Source organism: Panthera onca, chromosome C1, assembly GCF_046562875.1.
Source record: "Panthera onca isolate mPanOnc1 chromosome C1, mPanOnc1 haplotype 2, whole genome shotgun sequence".
Taxonomy (NCBI): Eukaryota; Metazoa; Chordata; class Mammalia; order Carnivora; family Felidae; genus Panthera; species Panthera onca.
Genome location: NC_138346.1, coordinates 45,147,764 through 45,159,562, shown reverse-complemented (window position 1 = coordinate 45,159,562; position 11,799 = coordinate 45,147,764). Strand labels below are relative to the sequence as shown.

The following is an 11,799-nucleotide window of genomic DNA, read 5'->3' as shown; positions in this document are numbered from 1 at the left end:
CGGGAAGGGCGGGACTAAGTGCTGCGCGCCTAGGGCCCACCCCGCCGTGCACGCTGGGGGCGAGTCCGAGATCCTCGAGGCTGGGCCCGTGAACCTTGCGGGGCGCTGTCAGGTCCGACGGTGGATGGTAATTGCCTGCCTCCCGCGAGCAAGAAGGTAGTGTTGTGTGACTAACGGGCATTCATTCTTATCTTCTCGTAGTCTCGGGAGTCCCTTCTCCTCAACTTGTCCCGGTCGGCGTGCAAGCGCCACTGGCCGCCGTGTGCCCTCCTCCCCTCCACCAACAGAGGGGCGGGAAGCGGCCCAAAGCCAGGCTCTTAGGCGCGCACGCGTGGAGGGCGGTCTTTGAGCAGGTCTGGGCTAGCTAATGTCTGGTGTGGCCATTCCTGACCAAACCGTGTTTAGGCCTTTGTTGCAGCCCATTTCCCAGATCCTTCTGAGTGCAGGACTTAAAGTTGTCTGCCAGGCAGACATTTTAGCCCCGGACAGCCGTAACTCGTGAGTGTGGTTTAGGTTGTATGTTGTGGTGTCCTACAGCTGAGGCAAGCAAACTCTCACTTAACCATGGTTTTTACTGGTGTCATTCTGGGTGTATCCACACGTTGAAGACAGGCACTTGTAATACCTGCTGAGGAAATGTGAATTTCAAAAATTTATCTTATTTGAGAACGGAGAGGAAAAGTTAAGATTATTTGAAATCATCTCTGACAGCGAATTTCATTACCTCGTCAGTTCACAAAGTTTGTGATTTGTATTCCTGAAGTAACTTTCAGTAATATTTCAAAATTAGTGTAAAAGAAGGTTGGTTATAGCTATGTATGTGTCTTGCATTTCTATTGGTTCTATGAAACTATTGGGTTATATTTATTATGGTTCTTTTTCCACTTTAGTTTTTCCTTGTTTTTAAAAATGTGTATTTATTTATTTTGAGAGAGCTGTAGTGGGGGGGGGGGGGCGGGGGAAGGGAGCCGAGAGAGGAAAATGCCAAGCAGGCTCCGTGCTCAGTGCAGAGCCCCACGCTGGCCAGATCCCAATCCAGTGAGATGATGATCAGAGCTGAAATCAAGAGTTGGAGGACAAACTGACTGAGACCCCAGGTGCCCTACATTTATCATGTTTTCAAAGTAAATTATTTCACTGTGTTTCCCTAAAGCCTATTAAGTTCTCTGCTTCTTTTTTAGGTACTTTGTTGTCCTTAAATGACTTTCCTGGAAGTACTTTCAGGAGTGTTTGATTTCCTTCCCATCAAATATGGAAGACTGATTCCTGATAATTTCACACATTCTATGCTGTGATGTAAGCCTGACTGCAACTCTTTCACTTTTCAGAATGTGTCATTTAGCATATATATGGTGGAATGCTGGCTGTGTTCAACAGGTTATGCTAAGGATATGAGATTAATATAAAATCTCTGTCCTCAGAGAACTCTGAGCCAGGAGGAAGAGACAGAAAAACAATGGTTAGAATAGCCTATGATGAGTTTCCGTTAGCTCTAAGGAAAAGGTGCTATGGGAGTACAAAGAAATGCCTAATCTGTTCAGTGGGAGAGGGTTGATGTTGGAGTGGTTAAGAAGGGCTTCCTTGAGGAGGTGATACCTGAACTAAATCTGGAAGGATGATTAGAAGTCATTCGTATAGAAAGGGAACCTTGTGAGCTAAGGAACCAGTGAGTGCCACCACATTAAGAGAGACAGGTTGTGCAGTATGACAGGCTTACTGTGCATTTGTAGAACAGTGGGATGAGGTTAGAAAGATAAAGGTCCAGCTAAGGATTTTGGACCTTACCTGGTTAGCAGTTGGAACTCTTTTTTTTTTTTTTTTTTTAATTAAAAAAAAATTTTTTTTTAATGTTTATTTATTTTTGAAAGACAGAGACAGAATGCGAGTGGGTTAGGGGCAGAGAGAGAGAGAGGGAGACACAGAATCCGAAGCAGGCTCCAGGCTCCGAGGTGTCAGCATAGAGCCCAACTCAGGGCTCAAACTCATGAGCTGGGAGATCATGACCTGAGCCGAAGTTGGATGCTCAACCGACTGAGCCACCCAGGCGCCCCATCAGTTGGAACTCTTTATAAAATTTTAAGTAGGGTAGCAACATGATGAAATTTAAATATAGAAAGAACCCTATCATTGGTTGAGATTGAGGCAGAATATCAATAAGGTGGTTATTGCAGTGCATTAGGAGAGAAATGTTTAAGGGCTAAACAGAGGTCATAGGTATAGAGAGGACTAGTAAGAAATATTTAGGTAGTAGGATAGATAGGACTGAGTGGCAGAATATAGAAAAAGTAGAATTTTTAGGATGATTTCAGGATTTTTAATTTTTACATGTGAGAGTGGATGAGCTGAGCATTGCCTTTGAGTGAAACATGCCAAGATATGCAGGTGTGTATCCATCACAGACTAGTTTTGTGATCATGAATCTTCTGATCTTGTTCTCATAAAACTTTCAAATTTCATTTGTGATAGAGGAATGATAGGGTTGTTGTAAGGACTAATGGGAATTATGTGGGTGTGTGTGTGTATGTATATAGATATATACATATATATACATATCTATATGAAATTGCTTATGGTGCTGTTTTTATTACCAAATATGGGAAGAGAGTTTTTTTTTTAATATATGAAATTTATTGTCAAATTTGTTTCCATACAACACCCAGTGCTCATCCCAAAAGATGCCCTCTTCAATGCCCATCACCTACCCTCCCCTCCCTCCCACCCCCCACCAACCCTCAGTTTGTTCTCAGTTTTTAAGAGTCTCTTATGCTTTAGCTCTCTCCCACTCTAACCTCTTTTTTTTTTTCTTCCCCTCCCCCTTGGGTTTCTGTTAAGTTTCTCAGGATCCACATAAGAGTGAAACCATATGGTATCTGTCTTTCTCTGTATGGCTTATTTCACTTAGCATCACACTCTCCAGTTCCATCCACGTTGCTACAAAGGGCCATATTTCATTCTTTCTCATTGCCACGTAGTACTCCATTGTGTATATAAACCACAATTTCTTTATCCATTCATCAGTTGATGGACATTTAGTCTCTTTCCATAATTTGGCTATTGTTGAGAGTGCTGCTATAAACATTGGGGTACAAGTGCCCCTATGCATCAGCACTCCTGTATCCCTTGGGTAAATTCCTAGCAGTGCTATTGCTGGGTCATAGGGTAGGTCTATTTTTAATTTTTTGAGGAACCTCCACACTGTTTTCCAGAGTGGCTGCACCAGTTTGCATTCCCACCAACAGTGCAAGAGGGTTCCCGTTTCTCCACATCCTCGCCAGCATCTATAGTCTCCTGATTTGTTCATTTTAGCCACTCTGACTGGCGTGAAGTGATATCTGAGTGTGGTTTTGATTTGTATTTCCCTGATGAGGAGTGATGTTAAGCATCTTTTCATGTGCCTGTTGGCCATCTGGGTGTCTTCTTTAGAGAAGTGTCTATTCATGTTTTCTGCCCATTTCTTCACTGGATTATTTGTTTTTCGGGTGTGGAGTTTGGTGAGCTCTTTATAGATTTTGGATACTAGCCCTTTGTCTGATATGTCATTTGCAAATATCTTTTCCCATTCCATTGGTTGCCTTTTAGTTTTGTTGGTTGTTTCCTTTGCTGTGCAGAAGCTTTTTATCTTCATAAGGTCTATGGGAAGATAGTTAATTAGAGAAGGATCTGAGGTCAATTTGGGACATGTTATCTAAATGATGATATTTAGAAAGTTCTTGGAAATAAAGTCCTTCAGTCCAGAAAAAAGTCTGATTAGGAGATACGGGTGAGGTAGGGGATGATATGGAAGCCAGTTAAAACAGAGTGTGACTTGCTAGGAAGGAGGACACTTTTCCTAATGTTTACATTGGCTTGCTGATCGAATTGTTCTTTGTGGCCCTTGATTAGTATCCTTCCAAGTGCTTGCTGTGAGTGAAGTACTATGATTGTTCTGCGCTGCATCCAGAAATACATAATATATGATTACCTGCATTCAGAAGTTGTACAGGTCAAGACAGGTGTGATAAACATCCCGTGAGTGATGCAAGCCAAGTTCTTTAAGAATGTAGGGGGAGGAAAGGATCATTCTTGGTTGAGTGATCAGAAGGGACCATGTTACAAATGACTTTGGAACTGAGTCTAGATTGATAGATAGGATCGCACTAGGAAGTAGAGATGCAAATAATGGGATTGATGGCAAAAGAAGATTGAGGTTTTTGACTTGAGTCACTAAGAACAGTGTGTTACTAAGAGAAACAGCAAAGTGAAGTAGAGGGCATGGGAAGGGGTGCAGGATGATAAATTCTGTTTTACAAGTACTTATCTTGAGGTCACTTTGACACTGATTATTAGAAAAGGCTGTTTTGGGGGTGCCTGGGTGTATCAGTCAGTTAAGCATCAGACTTTTTATTTTGGCTCAGGTCATGATCTCACTGGTCATGAGTTTGAGCCCCATGTTAGGCTCTGTGCTGACAGCGAGGTGCCTGCTTAGGATTCTCTCCCTCTTTGTCTCTCTCTGCTCCTCCCCTGCTCACTCTCGTTCTCTCTCTCCCCCTCAAAATAAATAAGCTTAAAGAAAAAAAAATGACTGTTTTAATGTGGGAAGAGAAGAGAGATCTCTGTTGTGGTTATAGATTTAGATGTTTGGCATCATAAAGAAACAAGATAATCATTGGGGTAATAGGGTTGAGGTAAGAATTTTTTTGCTTTTGCTTTGAAGGTCAAGATGCCTGTGGGAGGACTGGATAAAGAAAGTAGATGAAAGTTCTTAGGAGGAAGAGACATTGACTTGGGAGTTAGGGAAGTAGAGTATGGGCAAAGGTGTAAACATTTTTAAGAAACCAGAGGACATAGTGGGGTGGAGGAGGTAAGATGTGTGTGAAGATAGAAGAGTGCATGCTGTGGTCTGCCTTGACCTCAGTAAACTGGAAGATTAGGATGAAATTAGGGACTTGGGGAGAAAAATAGTAAATTTTGTAAGACAGATTGCAGAGAATGAGGCAAAGATGCTGAGGATTAATAAGATTTCCCAGAAAGAGTAAAAGGTGAGGTGGTGCTAAAGTTATACCCCAAAGTTTGATTTGTTTTTCTTAGATCCTTGGGATTCTCAAACTAAAGTAGAAGACCTCTTGAACCCAAGCCTGACCTGATTCCAGGCCATGGATTAACCTCTGTGAAGTAAGGATTCGAAGGTGAGGGTAGGGACGGTATTCATTTAGGTGTTTGGAGGAACTCAATGTAGTCCAGGTATCCTGGGATCTTTAAAATGTGTATGTGAAACGTTGTAATAAGTTGTATTCATTATCTTATTTACTTCTCACCAAAACCATATATTATTATCCTCTCCGTTTCTATAGATTAGGTGATTGAGTTCTAGATTTTAATTTTATTAGCATACGAGCTAGGATATAACGAAAGTAGTGTGATTTCAGAGCCTGCTCTGTTAACCACTACTCTGTATGTCTCTGTCCAATAGAACTATAATGTATGCCATGTATAATTTTAGATGTTCTCATAATCATATTAAAACAAATTTTAAAAATGAAGTTAATTTTAATACTGAGGTAAGCCAGTATATTCAGAACATCATTTTATCTTAAGGTCCATATAAGAACTTAATAAAAGTGTATATTGTATATGTTTTTTTTATATTGAGTTTGAAACCCAGATTGTATTAGAATATCTTAATTTGGAGTAGCCACATTTCAAGTGCTGAGTAGTCACATTTGCCTAGTGGCTACCATGTTGGATAGTGCGGCTCTATATCCTCAGACCTGTGTCCAGTCAGAACCTTGGGTAGAGTGCAGAGGGTGCCTTTTGCTATGATAGCACTAATTTGTCTGAATGGTATGAGAGTGGAGTGGCCTAACTGTCCACACTGTTTTCCAGACTAGAATAGCCTCCCAGCCCTTGAGAGCCACAAAAAAAATTGAGAGATGGTTGTTTACAAAGCCACTCTCCCTAAAACTATGTACCCCAAAACTAAATCAAATATGCAGCTTAATTAGAAGTTAATTGTTAGTATTAAAAATTCCCATCATTCCATTCCATAATGACCCCATATCACAATACTGTACATTTTCTGTAGCCTTGTCATTTACAGAAAACTTCATATAGCTTGCTTATTTGATCCTCACAACAAACCAGTGAGACACTATCCCCATTGATACAGGTAATGAATTGATTTTATACAGAAAGGTAAGTGATTTCAGTTAACATGTAATAAAGATGAACCTCCAAACACGTTTTTTAAAGACTCCAATCTGGTATGTTTTTCTGCTGTGCTAATCAGATTTGCCTTGTACAAAGCATAATATAGTTCTATTTATTAACGGTGATCAGTTAATATTGCTCAGAACTCAGTATGTTGGCCTCTTCCCATAAATGCATCCCCTAAATTCCTATGTAATTGTTCTAGTGGCTACTCTCCATTTCTTGTTTACCTATTCTTTACGTGACTGTGCTGTTTATGTTTTAATTTGCCTGAGAAAGGATCCTAAATGGATATCTTTTTATTTTGTTTGGCATTGCTGGCATTGCTTTCATTTAGATTTAGATTCCATAGGATCAAATCATGTGAGCATGTGAATCATGGTAAATTAAAGAAGTACCTAGGGTTCCCCTCTTTCCCATTTTTGGGTCTTGCAATAGAAGAATTGCACTCTTTCAAGTTACTGTTTTTTCTTTTCCTGAAATCTCTTCTGAAATTAAGCATTAAGGCAGATGCAAACCTTACTCCCTGTATGCTTTACATATGGGATTTCCATATGAGGTTTTTTTTTGTTTCTTTGTTTGAAAGGGTTTTATTAGACAAAGGGTTTTTTAAATTTACTTAAAAATTTTTTTAGTGAGTAGGGGACAGCGGCAGAGTGGGGAAGAGAGAATCTCAAGCAGGTTCCATGCTCAGTGTGGACCTTGATAAGGGGCTCAATCTCACGAGCCTGTGATCATGACCTGAGCTGAAATTAAGAGTCAGGCACTCAACTGAGCCACTCAGGTGCCCCTAGACAAAGGCTTTTTTAGCTAAAACATTTAGTGGCAAAGAGATTTTGGATATATAGGTTCGACTGCATGTAAAGGACCTTGAATGCCAGCATAGAGATTGGAGCTTTGTCTTGGAAAGCTCCATGATTGGAATGATGTTTTAGGCACGGTAGTATAGAAGATAGCTATCTGATATGTCTGAGATCTGAGTAGTTTATATTAATGGTAATGCTAGGGTCTAGGCACCCTAATTGCAATAGAGCTCAGTAACTGAAAAAGGCATTGGACTCATCATAATGTATAGATGATTAATGATGTTTGAGAATGCCATTAAGGCTTATGACTGACTGATGTCACCCACATCCCAAGGATCCACCTGGTCATTCCTAGCTTGGTAGATCATATACTACACACATTATAGCACAATTCTTCTTATTGTTGTTTAATTATTACCATAGTGTGATATACTAGCTAACTTCTCTGTGCCTCAGTCTTGTAAGATGGAGGTGAGATTTCTATTTTAAAGAATATTGTAAGAAATAAATGATTTAATACTGTGTGCTTAAAATAGAACCTGGCATACTGGGAAGTTCAGTAAATGTGAGCTGCTATTAATTATTGTTACTATCAGATCTGTTAGGAATGTTTAATAATGTTTATTTTTATAACTTACATTTTATCTTTAGCTACTCTGCTAAAAGCTAGAATGAAACAGTTGCCTGCAGCAACAGTGCGCCTCCTTTCAAGTTCTCAGATAATCACTTCAGTGGTCAGTGTTGTGAAAGAGCTCATTGAAAACTCCTTGGATGCAGGTGCCACAAGCATAGATGTTAAACTGGTGAGTGTCCCTGAAAAGCCAAATACCTTTAAAGCAAAAAAGGGCTGGGCAGATGAGTTCTCCTTACAGCTGTTATCTTTCTCTTTCTATGTATTAGTGAATTATTCTTAGGACATTGCATGTTTTACTTTCTTAAGAGTAAATTCTTAAAAATAAATTTTAACTTAAGTCAATATTACAGTAACACTAAAGGAAATTTTAAAAGAAAAGTTATTCTTTAGGACTCCATCACCAAAAACATGAATCTAATTTGTCCGTATTTTCTACTATTATTCTTTGGTTATGCTTGGTTATTTACTTGTTTTATGCTCATTTGCATTTTATCTTTTCCACAAACCTAATTTCAAAACTATTTCCCTTGTGTCATAGTTGTCACATTAAAAAATTTTAAGTGCTATATATTAAATCATGAGTTAATATGACTTACGATATTGATTTATTACAATTAGTTTGCGTGTCTATCTCCCTTATTATAAACTACTAGCTCATAGAGGTAAGGTATACATTTTTTCATTTTTTGTGTGCTTCATACCTGGCCATTGCCTGGTACATAATGGTGAATAAATTGTTTGAGTGAATGTAGGAATACATTTTTATAATCTTCTAATTATCAGGTATTTACAGTTAGTATGACAGCATAAGAAATGATACTGATAAAAATCTTTATAGCAAAGACTTTCCTTTTTTCATATATGTATATGTATATATATATTTTATAGTTTGTATGTGAACTACATATACATGTAGTTGTAATTGCTCCTAATAAAAACTCTGAATTATCTACTACTATACCTGTTTTACAAGTAATTAAGGTTCTGAGAACTTTTCCCAAAGTCCTATAATTAGTAAGTAGTGAATCAGATTGCAGTTCAGATCTTTCTTTCTTTATTTTTGAGAGACAGAGCACTAGTGGGGGAGGGGCAGAGAGAGAGAGAGACAGACAGACAGACAGAATCCAAAGCAGGCTCCAGGCTCTGAGTTGTCAGCACAGAGCCCAACGTGGGGCTCGAACTCACAAACTGTGAGATCGTGACCTGAGCCGAAGTTGGACGCTCAACCGACTGAGCCATCCAGGTGCCCCAAACCTGTATTTGTTTTCAACAATATACAGTTGGCCCTTGAATAACACAGGTTTGAACTGCATGAGTCCACTTTGATGTGGATTTTTTATTTGATAAATATAGTACAGTACCGCAAATATATTTTCTTTTCCTTACGATTTTAATAACATTGTCTTTTTCTGAATTTATTTTATTGTAAGAATATATAGCATATACTATATGTAACATACAAAATGTGTGTTAATTGACTTTTTGTGTTATTGGTGAAGCTGCTAGTCAATATGAGGCTATTAAGAGGAGGCTGGGAACATGGCGGAGTAAGAGGACCCTAAGCTCACCTAGTTCCACAGATACAACTAGGTAACACTCACATCAGTGTAAATAACCCGGAGCAGACTTGAAGGCTGGCAAAACAAACTCCACAGCTAAAGAGAAGTGGTAGACAAGAGGCCACATCAAAGAGGGTAGGAAGAGCAGAGACGTGGTGGGGAGTGCTCCATGGAGGGGAGAGAACTGCAGATATGAAGAGGGAGGAGAAATAGACTATATTGCACTAGGCAACCTGCATGGGGAAGATGAAGCCCCAAATATGTGGCTTTGAAAGCCAGAGGGGCCGAATTCCATGAATTCTTAAAGCCAGCAGGACCTAAAGCATGGAATTTTAAAAAGCCACATTCTGGGAGAGCCTGGATAACAATAGGAAGTGGAGTCCCTGCCCTTAAAGAGAGCACAACCAACAGCCCTTGGAGTTACAGCATAGAAACAGCAGTTTGAAAATGGGAGGGAGAGTAGTTTACTCATTTCAGAGCATGTCCCGGACAGCAGGGATCACTGTGGGTCTCCTCCCGGAAAAAAGGAATGGGCAGATACCATTTCTCTCCCATATGCCCCAGTGTAAACACATGGCCACATGTGAGAACCAGCGTGGCACTGACACTACCTAACTTGCTTACCCCATGGCCCCTGCCCCAACACTGCACTTCAGCAGATCCACACTTCCCAGTCACATATGCCTCAGTTCTGGCATTTTGAGTCCCCTCTCCCAGAAGACCAGTGCAAACCTTCCCAACACTATATCTTCCAGCCTATGCACTATGTGGGGCTTCAGTCTAGCAGCGGCAGCAGGTCTTGTTTTGCAAGCAGACCAGCACTCATCTTGTTAAAACTGTGTGCCCCACGGCAGCCAGGGACCAAATAGTGCCCACAACAGTCAAGGAGAGTCTCTGCAGGGTACTGCAGCAAAGGAAAAAGCAGCCAGGATACAACAGCAGGCCAACATAGGAGACACTCCTGAAGTGACACGTTCTGGTGAATAGGGGACACTGCACTGTGGTTGACTTTCCTAACACACAGAAACAGACACAGAGAGCTAGACACAATGAAGAGACAGGATATATGTACTGAATGAAAGAGCAAGGCCAAACCACAGGAAGAAACCTCGGAGAAACAGATACAAGTAATATGCCTGATAGAGAATTTAAAGTAATGATCATAAAGATCCTGGACTTGAGAAAAGAGTGGAGGACATCAGTGAGGTCCTTAACAAAGAGAGAAAAAAAGAACCAGCTATAAATAACACAGTAAATGAAGTTTAAGAAACAATAGATTGAATAACAGCAGGCTAGAGGATGCAGAGGAGCAAATTAGCAACCTGGAGCACAGAATCTTAGAAAGTAATCAAGCCAAACGGTGAGAGAAAAAATTATTCAAAATGAGAATGGACTTAGAGAAGTCAGTGACTCCATCAAGCATAATATTTGTACTATAGGGATCCTAGAAGAAGAGAAAAGGGGGAAGAAAATATATTTGAAGAAATAATAGCTGAAAATGTCCTTAATCTGGGAAAGGAAACAGAGGTCCACATGCAGGAGGCACAGAGATCCCTCAACAAAATCAACCCAAGGAGGCATACATAAAGACATATAGTAATTAAAATGGCAAAAAGTAGTGATAGAGAATTTTAAAAGCAGTAAGAGAAGCCAGTTCCATATAAGGGAAACCCCATAAGGCTATCAGCAGGTTTGTCAGTAGAAACTTGGCAGGCCAGAAGAGAGTGGCATGATATAGTCAAAGTGCTGAAAGGAAAAAACCTACAGCCAAGAGTACTCTATTCATCAAGGCAATCATTCAGAATAGGAGAGAGAAAAAGGAATTCATGACCACTAAACCAACCCTCCTATAAGAAATGTTAAAGGGGATGGGGCACCTGGGTGGCTCAGTCGGTTGAGCGGCCGACTTCGGCTCAGGTCACGATCTCACGGTCCATGTGTTTGAGCCCCGCATCGGGCCCCTGTGCTGACAGCTCAGAGCCTGGAGCCTGTTTCAGATTCTGTGTCTCCCTCTCTCTGACCCTCCCCTGTTCATGCTCTGTCTCTCTCTGTCTCAAAAATAAATAAACGTTAAAAAATTTTTTTTTTAATAAAAAAAAATGTTAAAGGGGAGTCTTTGAGTGGAAAGGGAAGAGCAAAAGTAGGAGTAAAAAAATTGAGAAGCACTAAAGCAGTAAAAATAAGTATGTCTTTAAAAATTGGTCGAGAGTGGGGTGCCTGGGTGGCTCAGCCGGTTGGGCAGCTGACTTCAGCTTACGTCATGATCTCACAGCTTGTGAGCTCAAGCTCCACATGGGGCTCTGTGCTGACAGCTCAGAGCCTGGAGCCTGCTTCAGATTCTGTGTCTCTCTGCCTCTCTGCCCCACCCCCGCTCGCATTCTGTCTTTCAAAAATAAATAAACATTTAAATAAAAATAAAATAAAAATCAGTCAAGAGATTCACAAAAGGATGTAAAATATGACACCATATACCTAAAACATTTGGAGAGAGAAGAAATGGTTCAGACTTAAGTGACCATCAGTCAGCTTAATATAGACTGCTATATGCAAAAACCCAAAAAGCCAGTAATAAAAATGCAAAAAATAAAGAGATAAGAATCCAGGTATATAATTT

The 11,799-nt window shown here is 40.2% G+C and overlaps 1 protein-coding gene across 9 annotated transcripts in view; it reads left to right on the top strand.

The window, feature by feature from the left end:
• The first annotated feature begins 41 nt into the window (after positions 1-41).
• PMS1 (PMS1 homolog 1, mismatch repair system component) overlaps positions 42-11,799 on the top strand; it is a 98,572-nt gene continuing 86,814 nt past the window's right edge. For 3 of the 9 annotated variants that reach the window (XM_060622362.3, XM_060622360.3, XM_078451098.2), the window contains exons 1-3: positions 42-156; positions 5,068-5,165; positions 7,644-7,795. In XM_060622362.3, the coding sequence (XP_060478345.1) occupies positions 7,664-7,795 (132 nt within the window). In that variant the 5' untranslated portion in view covers positions 42-156; positions 5,068-5,165; positions 7,644-7,663. Of the gene's footprint in view, positions 157-973; positions 1,098-1,181; positions 1,297-5,067; positions 5,166-6,061; positions 6,146-7,643; positions 7,796-11,799 lie in introns of those variants that run through there. The other 6 variants (XM_060622361.3, XM_060622355.3, XM_078451097.2 and 3 more) reach the window with 5 other exon arrangements.